At 48.5% G+C, this 19,535-nt stretch overlaps 1 protein-coding gene across 2 annotated transcripts in view; it reads right to left on the minus strand.

Annotated features, from left to right (window-relative positions):
• Positions 1–6,512: 6,512 nt before the first annotated feature.
• KIAA0513 (KIAA0513 ortholog) overlaps positions 6,513–19,535 on the minus strand; it is an 82,563-nt gene continuing 69,540 nt past the window's right edge. For both annotated transcript variants that reach the window (XM_044987062.1, XM_044987061.1), the window contains exons 10-12: positions 13,838–13,918; positions 12,751–12,845; positions 6,513–11,976 (exon numbers count right to left, since the gene is read on the minus strand). In XM_044987062.1, the coding sequence (XP_044842997.1) occupies positions 11,927–11,976; positions 12,751–12,845; positions 13,838–13,918 (226 nt within the window). In that variant the 3' untranslated portion in view covers positions 6,513–11,926. The remainder of the gene's footprint in view (positions 11,977–12,750; positions 12,846–13,837; positions 13,919–19,535) is intronic.

The raw sequence follows: 19,535 nt of genomic DNA on the forward strand, positions 1-19,535 counted from the left end.
ATTTCCACCTTAAAAAAAAAAACATCTTGTGTCAGTCGGACACTGAATTACAGCAACTTTTCCGCTTCTCAAACCGGAGGCACCATGGCTGGGAAGAGGGGAGAGCAGGGAGGAGGGCTGTGACTAACCCAGCATACAGTGAAGGAGTCTAACAGCGGAGTATGATCCATGGCTCTGCAGTGCACAGCACACTGCAGATCTGAACAGACCCAGACTTTCCATGCGGCCACCTAGTGCTTAATTTGTAATGGAAGAGGTGCTGGGGCTCAAGCAAAAAAAAAATAATTTTTTTTTTTTTTTTACTCTCATATGCCAAGCCCACAGGTGCCGGGGCTATGAACCGCCAAGCCCTGGCACAAATTAAGCACTGCCACCATCAAACTTTCCACTTCTTCTCTTGAATTTACCAGTGCTGCCCTGGAGCAGCTGAGGGCTGGAAGAGCATGCTGGGTATCACCTTGCAGACAACATCTCTCAGCGAGAGTAGACGTCTCTCTGGCTTAAAAGGATGGGACTACAGAAATTGTTAGCTGGTTGATAATGGAAACTACCTCTCTTGTTCTCGGCAGAGTGGCAAAAGTTATGGTGACGGGACTTGATCAGTGTGAAGTTATGGTGATTAATGGATAGAGAGAGTGTGACAGAGCAGAGCAGGGCTGATCTAACAGCCATAAATCTGACAAGGTTTTTAAAGACAAAGCCATCTAGAATCACTTTCATTATTAATACTCAGGACCCCCAGACACAGGAGCACTGGGAAGTTCCTAACAGCTGTACTAGAGATGCGGTCTAACTCCCCACAGACTGGAGACATTTTATCCCACAGGAGAGGAAAGCTGGGGCAAACCACTGTTCCCTGCTCTCAGACTGTAAGTAATAGAGTTGGTGTGTGCTCTGTAATTAACCTCTGGTTTTTAGTGGCTGAACATTAGAACCTGAGAACTTTATTGGTTCTCTTAAGCTAATTACAGTAAATCAGAATTAACACTGCATAAGAGAGAAGCAGCAGTGGGTGGAAGGGGCTGCAGTAAGGTAGGGTGACCAGACAGCAAGTGTGAAAAATCGGGACGGGATGGGGGGTAATAGGCACCTATATAAGACCCAAAAATCGGGACATCTGGTCACCCTACAGTAAGGTTATCGGGGGGGAAGGTATCATCCCTCCCAGCACCCGCTTGGGATGCTTTCCTTCCTCTGCCTGCCGTTAATTGGCAGAGGCCATCACTCACCTGCAGCACGTTAACAAAGAGCGAGTGTGCTGGCTCCGTGCCTGCATAGAAGATAGTCACAATGGTTCGTTCTCCTTCCCTGTGAGCCCTGTCCATTTCGTCGAGGATCTTCTCAGAGCAGCCTGGGGGCTGCTCACAGTACGTAACCAGCTTATACCCCAAGGAGCCAGCCCCATCTGGGCTGGCATGCTGCATGGCAAACCTGAACGCCTGGGCAAGGACGTACAGCTGGAGACTGGGAATCAAAGCAAAACAGGCTGCTGTGGTGGAAGGCTGTGTAAAATCCATGCGGCGAATGACCTGGCAGAGCTCATGGGGCGTGATCTTCACTGGTAAATACAGGCTTCCTACAGGACTCCTACTGATCTCTCCTTAAGAATCTTTGCTTTTTCTTTCACAGGGCTGGTGTCTCCGGGTCTTACCATCTAAGGTAGCAAATAACTTGCTTAGAGGGGAACCCTGATTCTGTACCAATCTCCCCCGCAAGGAAATTTGACATACAATACTAGAGACACTACAGGGCCATGTCCCTGGGACACCTTGCCCTGAGTGACTGCTGTGTATACACTGTTCATAGCAAAACCAACGTGGCAAAAACAGCCAGCATGATGCCTCCAATAAGGCCACCAGAGTCAGGCAAACAGGAGAGTAATAATGATATTTTTAGATGCAACTTTCACGTAAATGGAGCCTATACACACAAGGGAATGACGTCAGACACCACTGAAATGCAGCTGCTTCTGGAGTGGAAAGCGGTAAAGCAGCAGCCTGCTGGTACACATCACATTAGGTAACAGGATGGGCTGGTGGCAATTTTGGCCAAGGACAGTGGGGGAATTCCTATGTCTATGGAAAAACTCCACAGGTTCATTGCTATCCGCGGCCTAGGCAGGATTTGGGTTTGTAAGGTCTCCTCTGAAATACTCAGCATGTCCGCTTCCGCGGAACAAAGAGCCAGGCTGTCTCCCAATGGGATTTGAACCTGCAGCCCCAGGGCACCTAGAGGTGGCAAACCAGATGGTTGGGCCACTCCCTAGTGGCATGGACCGCTCTATAGTCAAGGGTTAAAAGTCACCAGCGGTTGTTCATTAACAGCTTCACTGAGAGGAGGAAAGAAATCAGGGAACTGGGCACTTGACTTTTCATCCCCTGCTGAATGGTCTTTCCCCAGAACAGCTGGACAATCAGAGTTAGCCCATAGCAGCGACCCCCCCCCCCCAACCCAGCCATGCACCTTCCCCTGCCTGGAAAACCCCAGCTGGCCCATTTGCCTTAGCCCAGCTACCTGGCTTACTGTCCTCATATTGCTTACCTCCCATTACCCCCCCACCCCCCACACGTCTCCAGCAAAGACAGGGCTGGTTAGGGAGCTCGGAGACTCCACATCGTCTTACTCAAAACTGTGTGGCCTGGTGTCGCAGACTCTGAACAGCCCCCCGCACGTACAGGTCTCCTTCCCTCGCCACGAGGGGCTCACACTCCTCTGCAGCAGCTCGGGTGGGGGCCAGTAGCAACTGCACGCCCCCCAGGGCCAGCACGGCCATCAGCTTGCAAAGCCCTAGGAGCGGCATGTTCAGCTTCTTGCTTTCAGCTGGTGCCCAAGGGTGGTGTGCAGGGAAAGGTCATTTATGGGAGAGAAACCACAGCATTTCAATAGAGGGCAGAGTGCAGTGAGAGACTGAGCTCAACAGGCAGGCACTTCCCCCTCCCGGCTAGGCTTTTGTACTGAACACATCCCATCTTCTCCAAAGGGCTGAAAGGTCACAGGTCGCATGGGCGAGGGAAGCAGGCCACGTTCCCACCAAAAGGGGGCAGAGTTAGGAACTCCCTGTAGAAAGTCTGTAACTGGATTTTACAATACCATTCTCAAGGAGGAAGACTCCTTACCCCAGCTGGTCAGAGCCACTGTACTGTGAACAATTGTGTTGTGCAAAGAGTTTCTAGTCATGTCCTTCTGATGATATAAATACAACTACCTGAGGGGATAGCATAGCTAGATTGCAGTGCAGATGGGACCTACGCATAATTACCTGGTCCTGGGACCAAGCTAAAGTCAGACAGATCAGGGGACTATTGTACTGTGGGGGAACCGGGCCTCCCTGACAGTTCTACTGAGCACAGACAATTGCCCGTTGTTTTCCCCCTGGGAGAACAAACTAGGGTGACCAGACAGCAAATGTGAAAAATTGGGACAGGATGGGGGTAATAGGAGCCTATCTAAGAAAAAGACCCAAAAATCAGGACTATCCCTATGAAATCAGGACATCTGGTCACCCTAGAACAAACATCCCCTCCTATCTTTGCTGTACAAGAGTTCTCTCTCGTGCAAAAAGCACCTTCAATTTCCGACATCTATTACTGTTGATTTGAATGAGCGGAACAGGAAAATGGACCCAGAACTTTGAAAGTTACCAAATATCTAGCTTCCCTTCTCAATTTGTGCCCCTCCCAGTATGTGCCATGGACAAAATAGAGCCAAGATGAGTCTCACTTTAGAAAGTAAGGGCCCTCTATCAAATGTGTGGCTATGCATCCTCGCGCAACTCAGTTACATGGAAAAGAAGCTGGTCTCAAGTGGAAGCTCTGCTGGTGTTCAGCTGAAGTCCAGCCGTCTGGCCCCATGGTCAAAGCGAGAGGCAGAATTCTAGGCAGCCAGTGTGTTTATACGTGGCTTCAGCCCTTAGCAGCATGGCCCAGGGAAAGATCTAGGGCCACATTAATTGTAATCAGTGGAAAGACTCCCATCCACTTCAATGGGTTTTGATTCTTGCTTCTCGTGCCTGGGAAAAGTGATACCAGGGCAGCTGCTGTCTGGAAGAATCAGAGCATTTCCTATACGAAATACAGTAGCCAACAAATATTGGACCGTGCCTCCTTAAATAAACACTGACGTGTATCCAGACAGGCTTCCGAACAACTTACCAGTTCCTGTAGGAAGCCTATTGCCCGGGACTGCCCCAAAGCAGAACCAAGCTCCTGGTTACATACACCCTGTGCTGTAGAAATGGGATCAAGGTGTCCGTGCCCTGCCATGCCATGCCTCATGTGACTCGGGGGAGCGTGTTAGGAGCTGAAAGTCACTGATCGTTGGAGTGGATTAGCTAACAGTGCACGTATATTGGAAGATAGAGCCTGCCTCTCAGACATCCATTTTTCTTTACATTGGCCATACGCAGAGTGGAAAACCAAGCTGCTCTCCCCACTCATGCTGGATTACAGAGGTTTGAAGAAGATACACGGACTTTCTTATATAACATGGATTGGTTTCTGCTGTGAAGTGGTGAGTAACCAATCAGTGATCAGCAATAAAAGGCATTATCTGTCACACTGAGCTCACATCTGCATTTACCTATTTTTGAACAGTAATCGGACCATGACCAAATTTCTCCATGTAGAAAGTCCTATAAAATGTTGAAGGCTGCAAGTCGATCCATTTCCCCACTCCCCCAACTGCGAAATATATATAGTGCCCTAAGGATGGTCATAAAACTGTGGCAGCTGTTTGTTATTCTCCTTATAATTATTCCATCTTCCTTAATGTGAGACCACACAAATCAGTCCTAGAAATGCCACAGAACACCAGGGACTCCGATTTGAAATCAGTCTGGTCTTTAGCAGCAAGGCACTCATGACATTGTGCATACAGTTTTGAGGCCCTGATACTGCTAAGACGTGGTCTTGTCTACGTGATGGGTACAACTACACCACAAGGTGAAGGCGTGGCTGCAGCAAGAACAGGCGTACCCACACTAGCTGCAATCTAGGTCTTAGTGAGGGCTAGCTGCCCCCATACAAGCCTGCCCGGGACCCTGGCTAAATACTCGAGTTGCTAGGCCATGCTGGGTCTGTGCCGCTGCACCTACACTGCTATTGTTACTCGTTGCTAGTTAATGTGGGTGTACTGCCTGCACAGCAATCATATGCAGTGTGGACGTACCCTAGAAAGGGTTTGGCCGTGTGGCTAGTCCAGTAAAACCTCATTGTGGAGGCACAGCTTACACTAGCAAAAGTTATTTTGCCTTTATGGCTTATTACTAGTTCCCTGAACAAAACAATCTATAAGGAGGCAGGCTGGTTTAGTGGGTAGAGCACTGGACTGAAATGCAGGAGATCTGGGATCTATACCAAATTTGTTTCACACTAGTCACTGAACAGCTGACAAAAAGGGAGGAGACTTGGCCACTACCCACCAGTCAGGCTAGATTTGAACCAGACACCTAGAAGTGCAGAACTCCTGTTCCCACTGGAAACTGTTTTCCTCCCACCCTCTCCCCCAGGAAATATTTTATAGCCCCACCATTAAGAGAAAAGACAAGTTGCATCAGGTGTCTGGGCCCATGTGCACACAGTGGTGGCTGGGGACAGAGATGTCTTGCAAAGGAAATCTTATGCTTGGTTTTGTTCTATTGTATATGCAAAGCATCATCTGGGAACCGATTTTACTGGCGAGGATAATCACCATTTACACAGGCGGGGGGAGAGGTGGCAGATGTATGGAAATAGGTTTGCAAGGCTAGTTTTGCAGGATTATTCCCCACGTGGATACAGGAGTTTTAAATAAGCTTCCTGGGTTAGATTTGCTAAACAGCAGGGGGAGTATGGAAGCCAAAGCCCATTGTTCAAAGGAAATTCCTTTTATAACTTAACACTGAATAATTGCTTTTTAAAATAAAGTGAAACGTCCTGGGGCTTCTACAGAATCCCGTCTCCGCTGTGGGATCTTCAGGCCATTCTCAAAAAGATTCAGTGTAGGGAAAAAATAAATCAGGCTTTGTTGCCTCCTCAGCTCCAGGGCAAATGCTCATGCTTTAAAAAGGTGCAACAATGTTATCGTTTGTAAAAAGTAGGTTAGCACAGTGAGAAGGGGGACTGAATGGAATGAGACATGGGGAAACACTGCAAATAATCAGATGGGGAAAGGGGGAGAGAATGGGAACATTGCTTCTTCATGCACTGATATTGCTACAAAAACCAAAACACTTCTCACGCTTAATATACAGTGATGTGCTAAATGTAAGGAAGTTGATTGGGAGTGGGGAGAAAGGGGGGGTTAAAGATAATTTATTCCAATTCCTCACCACAGTCCAAAACAGGAATGCATTATTTAGCCCTCTCAGTCTTCAGGTTTAAAATATTCTCAAACAAAATCCTTAAACCAAGATCTCTTGGGAAATCAAGTCACATAACCCCAGTACAACACATCAATTGTCTAACAATCACCCTCCGCACATGATATGGCAGTAAGTGTTAAATACAATGTCAAAGTCAAACTCAGACCAAATATATATATATATAATTATATTTATACAAAGAGTAAAATACAGCATTTGAAACCCCAATGGAAGCAAACATTCTGTAACGTGGGGCAATACATTTAAACATTTTCTTTGCATTTGCGTTAGGTTTTTTTTAATTTTTATATTTTTTAGAAAAAATACACGTGCAAATAACATGTTTTCACTGCTAAACTTTTCTAGTGTTGGAAGAAAACAGCAGAATTCAGGAAAGAAAAAATGACAGAGAGAGATTGAGATCAGACATACTGTACGCTACACTTTGACGATCATCAGCTACCAGCCAAGGGTGGAGAGTTCACTGCTGCAGCTGCCCCTATGTCCATCAACCCATCAATAAGCAGAATAAAATTCTAAGTGCAGGCTACATTCCTAGAGGAGCAATTTCTCCCCAAACAACACAATTCTAGGCTAATACATCCCATACCAGCAATCCTTAGGAAAGCGACAACCACTGAATTTTAGTTAGGTGATGCAACATTCAAATTCATCCCCCCTTTGGGAATTAGGACAGAGCAGAGTGTGTGCTCCCAGTTCTCTTGGGTCTGGCTTTCCCCCAAGATCAGTGCCACATTTGCACAATTATGGATAAGTACGTCCCACAGGAGTCCGCCTGGGGGTTAGGTACCAAAAGTAATGTGTACAATTGAGATGCTTGGCAATGCTGCACACTTCAGAGCGAGGGGCTCAAGCCCCGTGTATTTGTACAGATCGAACCCTTCTCATTCACCTTGGAGGTTTGCAATCATTCCTCGTGTGTCTCGAGAGATCTCAAAGGGGAAAAACAGGCCAATTTGTCAAACTCTCTCTCCCAGGCTGAGCGCTGTCTTGGGGTGCTGGTCATCTCGGCTGGGGGTTACTTTTCCTGACAGGCTAGTGAAGACGAGGGCCTTCATCACTTCTACTGCATCTCCAAGGTGAAATCTAAAACCAGCCTCCACAGCTTGAGCAGCACAAACCTGAAACTGACTTTGCCAAAGCCTTTTCTCCATGCGGCACAGAGGGGATTTTAAAATGGGTCTCACCGCTGCCCCAACCCCCCACTCATCACTGTATTTACTCTGGCTCAGAAACGCAAGGCTCAGCCTATGCCAGAGACACTGACACACACCAAAGTCAACGCATTTCTACCTGGATCTGGAGGGTGGCGCTGGGGTGCCTGGGGAAGGAAAAACTACATAGCAAAGCTCATTTCTGAAGCCTTAAGGCTGTCACAGTTTGTTTGTTTAAACAGGTGCTGCAGCTCCCAAGGCCGATAATTACAGGGAGGGTTTGACTCAGCAGCTCCTTGCTATGGAGATGAATCTCACGACATTAAAATCCTCATCGCGCCAACATGACCTTGCATGGTGCTGAGGGGCAGGAGGTTACCCCCGAAGACACAGCTTGGGAGAAGAAAGGGGGTAAAGTTAATAAACTAAAACAACTAATGGTAAAGGTCATCTGGTCTGGGGGCCCTGAGCCAGCCTAGTGCTTACATACCTACGTGTGCAACTTTGATCACGTGATGTCAGTAGGTCTAGTCACATGCTTAAAGTTTTGCATATGGCTTGAGTGCTTCGCTGGCCCTGGCTAATGGAGTCAAGATCTCCCTCCAATCCAGCTGGCTGCTCCACAGACAGTGGTCTCCTAACTTAGCTTCCGCAGGGAACCAAGCCTCTCTCCCAGCAGAGCACTCTGGAGACCCTGAGCGGGGTGTGTGTGTGTGTCTCTGTGGCTGCTCCCAATCCAAGAGCAAGCAAGGAGCTGACCTTTGCGTCCACATGCCGGACAGGCCCAGGAGAGGAGATACAGCCCTATGAGTCAGGCTGGTCACCTGTCATGGACGGCCACTGGATCCTAGATGTCTGCCTCTTTTCCAAGTGGGGACAAGGACCCTGCAAGGCTGGCACGACTCCCCTCTTACTCCCTCCTTGGGTGTCTCGGAGAGGGGGCTGGGGGGGAGAGGTTATTGGGAAGCATCCGCCATCTGTCAAGCTTTCCGGGAGCCTGAGTGCCTCAGCTCTCCCGCATTCCACAGAGGAGGGGAGTCTCGGGAGCCTCGCAAGAGAGCAGTGACCAGGGTATTCCCCAGAGGTGTACTTGGCACAAAGCAGCTCTGACCTGAAAGGGCTGAGGCAGGGGACTGTGACAGTGGGCGACACTTGGCAACTGGGCTGTTTGCTAGATAGCATGGGCAGAGAGAGGCAACTCTGGGAGGTGTGGGGAACAGAGGACTTTACTGCCTTGTGCTACTCAGCTGTTCCCACTTAATAATATTGGAAAAAACAAACAAACCCTAAAGCACCTTCTCCTTAGACTGCTCTGGGATCTCTCCCATTTGCACTTAGTCGTGGCTTCTGCCTTTTAACCCAGGACGGAAGCACGGACTTTTCCTATTAACGCATGATGAACAACAAGTCTTAGTAGTAAGTAACTGACGACAACATGGACACACCAAAACTGGCATGGATCAGAAGCAGCAGATCTACTGCATTTGCAATCTGCAGGAAAAGGATCACCCACCCCGGAGCTCATGAACACCACAATATTTGGTCGCATACCCAACACCAAATGCCGCTGCTTCTGACACTCCAAGGAGACTTTAGCACTTTTACAAACATCTATGTAGGACATTTTTTCATTTCCTGAGCATCAGTCTACGGTTACTGGCTTGCTTTGGGGGCTAGGAAGAATCACAGAGCACTTCAAAATCTCAACGTGACTGGGAATATTCGCAGAGAGGTTACTCACGATGTTAAATACCATTCAATAGATTTAGGAAGTTACACTGCAGGGCCAACAAGTCAAGAGGCTGCATTAAAACAAACCTGCGACACTATGAATTAATCTTACAGGACGTAACCGAGAGCACAGAGCAGCCCTGGACAAACATCCCTTGAAACGCAGGCTCATGTAAACACAGAGTTCAGCCACGGTAATACTTGTGAAGAGAGACAAAGCACTGAACACACACAGCAAAATGGTCACCTGAACATCACAACACAAAAGCACTTCATTTTCTGAAGCAGACAACTGCACGATTTCTATTGTAAATTAGCGTGTGCTAGGCTGTAAATCCTTGTTTGACAGCCACCGAGCACGTGAAGGGGCTCAAAGCTTGCCTGTCTTTTGCATGTCTCTGTGGGCCACAGCCTTTAACGTGGGCTTCCGACACGCCTTATGTTCCCACGGGAGAAGCAATCCCATTTCCCTTGCATAAGGCTTTTCTAGAAGACATTCCAGCACTGATCTCTAAGGTCCCTGAGTTTTGCTACAAAGTTCCCATTTTTATCTAGCCATCTGCACCTACCAAAAAAAAAAAGTTTACATAGTAAAGCCTGTGGCCTCTTTTAAAGTCACTGGTATTATACCTGGATAATTCTAATCACTCCATCCCTCTCTAAACACTTGACACCCACGATTCACTGACGCACGCTGCATGCCACACTGGTAACAAGGGACCCAGACAGAAATGAAAGTCTGTGTACTCTGCTCTACTGATTACAATATATCCAGGAGGCTGGAGTCACTCAAGGCCAGGAATAAAATGAGTATTTACAAAAGGCCATTTCAGGATGGCTCATGAAGCTGATTGGTATGGGAGGGGTCAGGAAGGAGAACGGAGGATGATTACATTTGTGGGAAAATAATAAGATTAATATTTTGTTTCCACTTGGAACAAGAACAGCACGATCTGTAGCCTGGCTCGGAGAAAGCCCAGAGGCTGAGTGACTCACTAGCACCCTGGAGGTGAGCAGGCTGCACCTGCTCTGGAAGTAGACAGACAGACATGCATCAGTCTGGCCTGGTCCATCTGAAAAACTGGTGGCTGGAAGCGGTGGTTAACAGGAAAATTATCCTGGGTTTATTATGTATTGGCGCAAGTCACAAGGACGCGTCATGCTCCAATCATTTTTGGGGCGCCTCCTGCCCCAGAGTTCCTCCCCCACCTGGGGGCCAGACTCTCATTCCATATAGTTCCACGCCCAAGCCTTGAACTCCACTCCATTGCTCCACCAAGCGAACTGAAATGGGGTGAAACTCTAGGGGAGGGGACCAGGTGGGAAGGCGCCACCTGGAGGATTTTCAGAGCAATTTAGAATCTGCAAGAGGAAATGAAGAAGGGATTTACTGCTTACTGCTGCTTTACCATCTCTACCAGCAGAACCCAAGCAAAGCAACCCCTCTCCTCCTCTCTCCAGCTGATGTCTGTGGACCTCTGCAGATTCCCCGCAACAAGGCTGCCACCAGTCTATCGCGCGTACTAAGGAAGGTCCTTTATTTGCCCTCACACTGAGATGTACAAACTTCACCCGCTTCCCTTGAAGCAAATACAATCATGTTCTCCAAGGGTCACCGTGGAAGAATCTTTGTATTGAAGGGGGGGCTGGTTAGCCAGATACTGCGTTTCTCTGACTGCAGCAGAAAGATCTGCATGAGTTTCTCTACGCCTGCCTATCGCCCAGACCAAGAGGGACGTTTTCAGATAGAAATGAAATGCATTTTGACACAAAATCAGACTACCTGCGGCGCCACGATCAGTCTCCTACCCTCTCCCAGAGCGGTCCCATCTGCCCAGATTTTGTCACTAAAGAATTCTCTCCCTCTCTAGCCCCAATAATGGAAGTAATCAACATTTCCTTTCTGTGCAAACTGCAAGGGCGGCAGCCCATCTCACTGCAGAACAGCAGGTCAAACCAGATGATGGGACAGATCGCTCTGATCTAAAAGCTGGTTCTTATCGCAGCAGCTGCTAATCTGTCAGAGCAAAACGCAGGGTGCAGCTGTCGTGGATAAGCTTTCAGTGCACAACGCACTACAAGGAGGGTACAGCTCTTGATCTCTGAGCTGGGGGGCTTAGAGTCCTGTTTTCACCTGGATTAGCCGCTGGGTACCAACCTTCTAAAGTAACAAGCACCTAGTGCTACCATTTAATTCCCACCCTTTACATCCAACCCCCCACCCTGCCTACAGTATCTCTTGACCTCATCAGCTGTTGGCTACTGAAGCAGTCACATCAGGAAACAAAGTTTTCAGCAGCATGGCCAGTGCAAGGCACCTCCTTGGTGCCTGGGATACAGCAATCCTGCCCCTCCCCCGAGCCCACATAAACACACAGGGATCTTGAGCAGTTACTCCATTTTACAGACAAAAACACCTCTTGGAATATTCGACTCGGACAATGTGACGGGGCTCAGGGATGAAGGAGCATCTGAAAAGGGTTGGTTTTGTTTGAGCTCCTATTTCTACGGGCTGCACAGCGCAGCTCTAAGGTTTGCTGACAATCATGCAGGTTTATTGCGGTGGTTTTACGCAGCCCATCTTCAGTTGTGGGTGGTCTTGGAGGAGGAGGAGTCCTCCCAGTCCGCACCCACACCCACTGCCGCGCCTCTCTCCAAACGCCGGACACAGGCCAGACGGCTATTCGGCAGCCATTTGCTCGATGTGATCACTAAGCAGCTTGTTTTGCTCTGCAATGCAAAGAGAAAATGAGATTGGGAGGCCACGGTTCATCATTCTGATACCATGAAAGGAGAGGGATGGTGGTACCCTGTCCTAAGGGTTCTGGGGGCTTTTTAAATAAATCAAGGCAGTGACACAACTAACAAGGTACCAGCATTTTTGTTTTTTATTTGGTTTAGAAACTACTGGATGGTGAGTTTCCCCACGTGAGTCTTGAACTGTAAACAAACCAACGATACACACGGCTAGATTGGGAACTGGTGTGAAGTGGCACCTCGCCACCGTAATCGCCCTGAGCTACCTTAACTGATCCCCGCTGGGGATCCAACCCCATTGAAATCAATGGCATGGTGCCTATTTGCCCCAGCTGGGGATCTGGCCCTATTTACTCCAATGATGCTGCAGTAGTTCACACCAGCAGGGAATCTGGCACCCCATCTGGGGGTCTGGCCCCATTGATTCCAGCAGCGCTGCACTCTGAACCTGACCCATCCTGTACGTTAAGAAACATGCCAAGCATTTCAGACAGTGTCAGTGAGAATACGGTGAAATATTCTGAGCTTGCCATAGATTAGGAGGAGCCAGTGCTCTTTGCCCAGGATACCCACAGTATTTGACAGATACACCCTCTCTTCCACCATTGCAATTGGGTTCTCCTGGCATGCGTCTGTCGGTAGGAATGGAAGCCATCTTGGAAATCAATTACTTCCCCACCAGCCACATTCCCCTCCCGCTGGGAGGTGGTGCTGGGCTCCAGCGCACAGCCCCCGCGCCTGCCCTACCTTCATCCAGGTTGCCGATCACGGCCTGCTTCTTCAGGAAGTCGTTGCAGAGCTTCTTGCTCAGGCCGAACGCCAACATGTTGTGAGTGAAGGTGCTGGGGAAGAGGAGATGGACATGGCACGGGCACTGCCGAGAGTCACCATGGAGCCCCCGGCCCTGCTCTCACATGAAACCCAGGCTGGACTGCACCACTGCCGCCTCCCACTTCACTAACTGGCCAGTAGGGCTGGGCCTAACCGCAGAGCTGGGCTCTGGGACGCCCTAAAAGGCGGCGGGTGTTGGGATCGGGCCTCCCTTACAGTCCGGGGGTTGGAACAGGCGTCGGGGGGGGGGGGGGGTTGGGCATACCCCGCCCTTCCTGTATTGCTACATGGGGCAGGGGTCCTGGTCTGGAACAGGTGAAGCCCCCTGCTCTAGAGTTCAACGTACACCCCCTGATGGCTGCAAAGCGCCTCTCACCTTCCCCACCAATCTGGGGGTGTCTGTTGAACTCTCCCTCTTTCCCCCACCCGCAGCAGCCATCAAGGTAACCCCATTTCAGCCCCCACCTGACAAGAGTGACAAGGGCAAAGGGGAGGGGTCTTCCAATCCCAGTCCGAGCCATGGGCGAGAGGAACTTAGTGGATTTCTTCCTATCAAGGTGGGAGAATCCTTGTTTGCGCTCTTAGGAGGGGGTAGGAATGAGGAAGAGGGGCTGGAAAACCCTGGACACTAGAATGCTGGTTCTGAGAATCTTTATATAGTTTTAAAAAACCACTAGTGTTTTCCAGTACAGGAGTGACAGCATTTCCGTGACAGCATTCGGCTCCACCACCGAAGCTGTTTAATCAAGGAAGGAAACGCCAACGGCCCAATAACCCCTTCGCTTTGGCGTCAGTCTGTTCATCCCCTCAGACAGACAATTTCTGTTCTTCGTTATCAGAGAGAGACCCGACCCAAAGCCCTAAATCTGAATGCTTGGGCCCCGCTCCAAGCTTCGCAGCTCTGTCCCCATCTCTTTTTATTGAGATTTTGTCCATGACGACAACGGACAGGCTCCTTCTGGCCACCCAGACGCAGGCGTTAGTCAATTAGCGTGTGCCTTACCCAAGCTGCCCAAAAGTGATGTTCTCGTTAAACCGTAGGCTGTCATCACGCTCCTCCTGGGTCATGTGACACCACTTCTCCCTGCAACCACAGGAACAGATCTTGTAGCGGGAAGTCCCCGTGCAGCCTCCCCTCCCTACCCTCACATCCATCCAAACCCTGCTGGCTGCCGAGACCCAGCAGCAGGCTTGTAGGAACTGTGGAGCTGATGAAGAATTATATCAAGGCAGCCTGGAGGAGATCACAGGTGCAGAACACCTGCCTCTGTGCCCTGCTCTCTCTCTTCTGGGCAAACGGCTGAGCCCTCCCTAGGCTGGAGCTGGCAGACACTGTAGGTATTTACTGCAGTTGTGAGGGAAATCTGCAGTGCCTTGCTTTATTGTTCACGAAAACGAGTTCCTACGCCGATGACAAAAGGGTGAGTTTGGGAGCACGGACACATTAGCATGTGCCTGCCACACGCAGCTCTGAAATCTGCCTTTAATGCCACTGTTACTGGGGGTGGATGTTGGGGGTTCACCGTCTGGGAGCAGCAGTCCCTGAAAGCAGTAGCATGAAGGTAAAGTATTCACCCACGTCTCAGGCCCAGTCTACATACCAGCCTGCGCTAGTTTAACTAAAGGGGATGGGGGGCTTAATGGATTTATTTAAATGGGTGTAACGTGTTTAGGCCCGGTCGGCTTCTAAAAATTAGATCTACCCAGCTACATCGCTCGGGGCTGTGAAAAATTTCACGCCCTGTGCATCAAAGATAGTTCGCCTTAACCCCCGCTGCTGACGCAGCTGGGTCGATGTAGCTACCACCTCTCGCGGAGGGGAAATACCCCTTCCGTGGACGTAGGAAGTGTCTACACCCTAGCGGCACAGCTCCAGTGCCATGGCTGTGCTGCTGTGGCTTAGACCAGGATTCAGTCAAGGTTCACCCCACCCCCTAAAAAATAAGATGCAGCGAGATCTGAACTCCTGGATAACAAAAAAACAAGGGAAAAGGCGTCTGTTATGCCTCCTTTTCCATGAGCTGCAGTCACATGACTCAGGCAACTACCTTAATTACTATGCTGCGCTCCAGATTAGGCTGCATGGCACGTCACACTGGGCCACTGTGAGCGAGGTCCGACAGGCTTTGTGGGCTGGCAATCATCAAATAGAAGGGAGCTGACGAATCAATGGAGTTTGATTCGAGGGAGTTTGAAATGAGACACAACAGTCCTCCCCGTGAGGATTACTGAGGGCTCAGTACGCAACGCTAGCCATGTAGCCTGCATTCTCCGAGGAATATTTTGAGCTAGATGATATGGTCTCAACTTGCCTCCGGAGGTCTAGCAAGGTCACTGAAGTTTATTGCCACTGCAACTTCACTTTCAAAATAGTAAACCTTGAAAACAGGATCTAGTTTTGTTGAATTCCCATTTGGGGGAACTGACAAAGCCTTGAAATAATTAATACTTTGAAGCGCAAGTGCCATGGCAGATGATACCCAACAGCACCGGCGGATCAGCACCTTTTGGACTGTATTTTGAGCTCTTTACCCAACAAATCTGCATCCACTCCCTCCTCTCATTAGTGAGGAGCGTGGAGATAAAACCGAGCGGATTGCCAGACGCAATCACCTAGACTACACACAGCATTTGTGTTCTTGCCGAGCATTTCATTATCAGTGAACATTACATTAGTCCCAGGAGCTAGATGCAAGTACATTGAGACATATTTGACCATGAAACTAAATCAGCCTGTTGTATTTCGGTCATAGCCAGCACCTTTTTTTGTACGCTCCCTCTCACATATTGCCCATGAGAGGTTACTGTGTGCATTCAAAACTAAAACAGGAGGAGATTGTGGGGCTCCCCATACAGATGTTTTACTAGGGGGTCTTTCACAAAGCCACTATCCTGCCAGGACACAAGTCATTCTAATATGTTCATTACACTCATTTAATACACGCACATGGGGAAGACTGGAGGCCAGGGTTTCAGGCAGCCCTCTACTGAACAGAAATCCGGTGGGGGGTTATGTGCAAGGTTCAGAAGAGGATAAAGAAAAGGGAAGGAAAAAGAAACAGGAAGAAGAAACGACAGAGGAGTGGCAAAAGGAGAATAAAAGGAACAGCACACAAACTTCCACTGCATGTTTAACTCGCCTGCACCCTAACTGGCGTTGGAGGTGCTGCTTCAACTGGAAATAGATGGTGGCACTAGGGTATCTTTTCAGCAAATTCCATAGTGTAACCATAACTAGAACAAGTGTCAATTCCTGCTGGGACTGGTGACTAGCCATAGTTATCTCAGACTTCTCCCATGTAGGGCCCAATCCAGCAAGCCCTTCCTCATGTGTTCAGTTCTTGTTAGACAGCTTTGCAAGATTGGGCCTAGAAACTGCAAGGGATTTAGCTGCTTCAGTGGAGTTTGTGGGGCCAAATTCTGTGCCATACTAGAAAGTTTAGGCGTATGTTTAAAAACACAAAGTCTGTCAGGATCAGGTTCACTATAGCAACCAATATATGCACTAAATCTGAAGGCTGCCAAGGCAGAGATAGAAAATCAGCAAGGTGCTTTGAATGCTGGAAGCAAAACTATACAGATCTCACTGTCCCAGTTACAGAGGAAGCGTATTTCGGTTTTTCTGCCCTCTTTGTATATTCTTGCTGAGAGAAAACAAGAGCAAAGTGACCAAGGGAGATTTATGATGCTTCTAGGTCTGTTATTCAGAAATCGTGTTTGCAAAGGAAAAAAAATATGTCTACTTAAATACTTGGATTTTTATACTGGCACAAAAGGGAACTGTAGAGATTGATTTGTTTCTTCACTTAATCCCTATTAGAAGGGCATGTGGATTAAAGCTTTGACTATTATTTACAATGTACTAGGGAAAGGATATTTCTGCAAAATGAGCTTCTAAAATTCTAGCTCCTCAGCAGGGCAATGCACCAGCAAGCTCAGGATGTTGGACTACAGAGAACTCCAGGTTTGAGCAGGTGCACGTCCAATTCTGGTCAGCAGTGTGATTTGTGATGCATGAGGGTTGACGTTCATCCCCCTCTGCATGCAGAGGAGATGTAAAAGACCTTGCATCAATGAAGTCCCATTTAGTCTAGGCCCCGTGCATGGGTAAATTTCACACCAGGCAACTAATCTGAGCAGTGCTCTGCTTACACAAATTGAGTTGATTTCCTTCCCCTAACAGACGTTAGCTGCGCTTTCAAGAACTTATCTGTAAGCTCCAAACAGTCTTTTTTTCAGGGAGGCTTTTTTTTGTTGTCACTTAAAATGATTTATTCCTGGATCAGACATCAAGATCTAAACAATTTTTTTAAATCCAAGAATCTTTCCCCAGCCCCAAATTCCAGTCTGTTCTCACTCTGATCCCCAGTAGATCATTTCCTGAACTTGTAAAGCTCAAGAACATAACTCTCAATGCAACTTTCTAGCTTCCCCCCATGGGCACTTTTTTTTTTTTAAAACATAAGCCACGATTTAAAGACAAATAAATAAATAAAAAGGCACGATTTCAAACCAGCAAAACATCTTCACAACCTCAAAGCAACAGCAGCGTTGGAAACGCACTAAGGCAGGGGATTGAATATACCTTGATTCAGCACCGCCCAGGCATCAGGAACTGAACACGAGAAAAGCAATGCTCACCAGACCACACCATTTCACAGAGTCAGTAGCAAAGGAAAAAAAGTAAGGAAGAGAGGATAGAATGACATTCCCCCCCGTATGCCAGGAGACTCAGTTCGTGTCCAAAAACTGCCCATGAAACTGGAGCCTCGTTCAGCTGCCAGTGTGTGAAGTGGCAGAAGAGAACAGAAGTACAAACCATCAACTGCTCTATCCACCACGGAGCTAGTTCATTACCGAGAGACCTCAATGCAGCGGCCTGTGATTACGTTTTGTTTTAAAAACCAGCAGATCTCAGGATTATGGATATAATTGCTTCCAGTTTTCTTTTAGTCTCACTGATAGCACTGTCCCCATTTCCTGCAGGTGGAGCCAGATTTGAATGTGTGTCCATTTCTCACTTGAGCAGGTGGCATTTCTGAGCCCAACCTGCATCCGAGACATTTTACCATGGTGGCAAAGTTTGGACCTGAAGTGAGTCAATGCAACTGTAAAAAATGCAACAAAGTAATGCGGACAGACACACCTCTTTTCCTCTTCCTCTCCAGCGTTCCCTCTGGAGTGGCAGCAGAAACAGGGTCAACAAAGGTTACATGTTAAAGATCATGCAAGATATATGGATGGAGAAAAAGAGAAGAACAGATGAAAGAAAGAAAGTCATTATAGGCAGAGAGAAGAAAAAGGATTTTTGTTATTTTTCTTTCCCCCTTGCAGGAAAATCGCCTTCCCAGTGATCTCAACTCTTCTCCTGTTCTTCCAAAGCAATTACCAAGTATGAAACCAAACATTTCTACCACATGCCCCCAGCCACCCTGGGAAGGACTTTAAGCAGTTGTTGCTTTAGGGATTTTCCTCCCTCAGAGGGCTGCGAAGTGAGCGATACAAACCCAGCTCAGTGAGGAAAAACATTCACAAAAGCAGACTCTCTCCTGGAGGCCTTTAAGAAAAGGAAGGACAGGGGAAGGGGTCCCACTGCAGGGACCTAGTGTGTCTTTCTAGCCAGGTCAGAGGGGGTCAGCGACTGCTGGGCACGCTCACTGATCTCCCACCTCCAAGACCGCGTCTCAGGAGCAGATGAACAGTTCAAGGGTAAGCTCCCATCTATAAAGCAGGGTTGGAGTCGAACACCGAAAGGAACCAGTCTCTGGCCAGAAGATGAGTTTCTCTTCCCCTTTAATCTCCGAGGGCCAAACGCCAAGGCCCTTAACTCAGACAAACTCCCATCAGCTTCAACAAGAGTCTGCCGCACGGTACGTCTACACTTGGAGCTGGAGGCGTGATTCCCAGCTCGAGGAGACATACTCATGCTACCCGGATGAAGGAAGCTGCAGCAGCACGAGCTGCGGGATGAGCTAGTTGGCTTGAGTATGTACCTAGGGTCTCTGACGGGCATGTACTTGCGGTGGTTAACCCGTCCCGCTGCTCACACTGCCCTGGCTACCTTGTTTTTAGCATGGTAGCTTGGTGAGAGCTAGTGTGTGTTTATCTCCTCAAGCTGAGAATTGCAACCCCAGCCCTCTGTCAGGGCTTCAGTGTAGATCAAACCCTAGCGAGTAACCAGGAGACCAGAACCCCTTCTAAACCAATGCTGAGAAAATGAATCACATCAGGATAGCGGCTTTTCTTTGCCGAGCCAAACCCTAACCGAGGCACTGAAACTGTCACTACCAAGGAATGCAATGGACTAGTTTAAACCCCTTTTCATGCTATGCACTGGAAACCATACAAGGAGCTATACAATGTGGTGAGAGACTTGGTCTGAGCACTGGATTGGGAGCCAGGAGCTTGCAGGTTCTAACTCCTGTCCCCGACACACTCACTTCCCTCCACCTCAGTCTCCCGATCTGTACCACGGGGATGAGAATGCTTGCCTGCCTCCTAGGGAGCTGCAAAGATGAATGTTTGTAAAATGCTTTGAGAATGAAGAGCCCAAGGTGTTATAAAATGAACCTCGTGGTGCCGACAGAAATGCAGCTATGATCTTTAAAGCACAGAGATCTTTAGAAATAGACCCCCACACCACAGGCCAGGCCAGAAGGGCTGTAAATCCGGAAGGGGTTTTACATCTGCATGTGACTTTT

This window comes from Mauremys mutica, chromosome 14, assembly GCF_020497125.1.
Source record: "Mauremys mutica isolate MM-2020 ecotype Southern chromosome 14, ASM2049712v1, whole genome shotgun sequence".
NCBI lineage: Eukaryota > Metazoa > Chordata > Testudines > Geoemydidae > Mauremys > Mauremys mutica.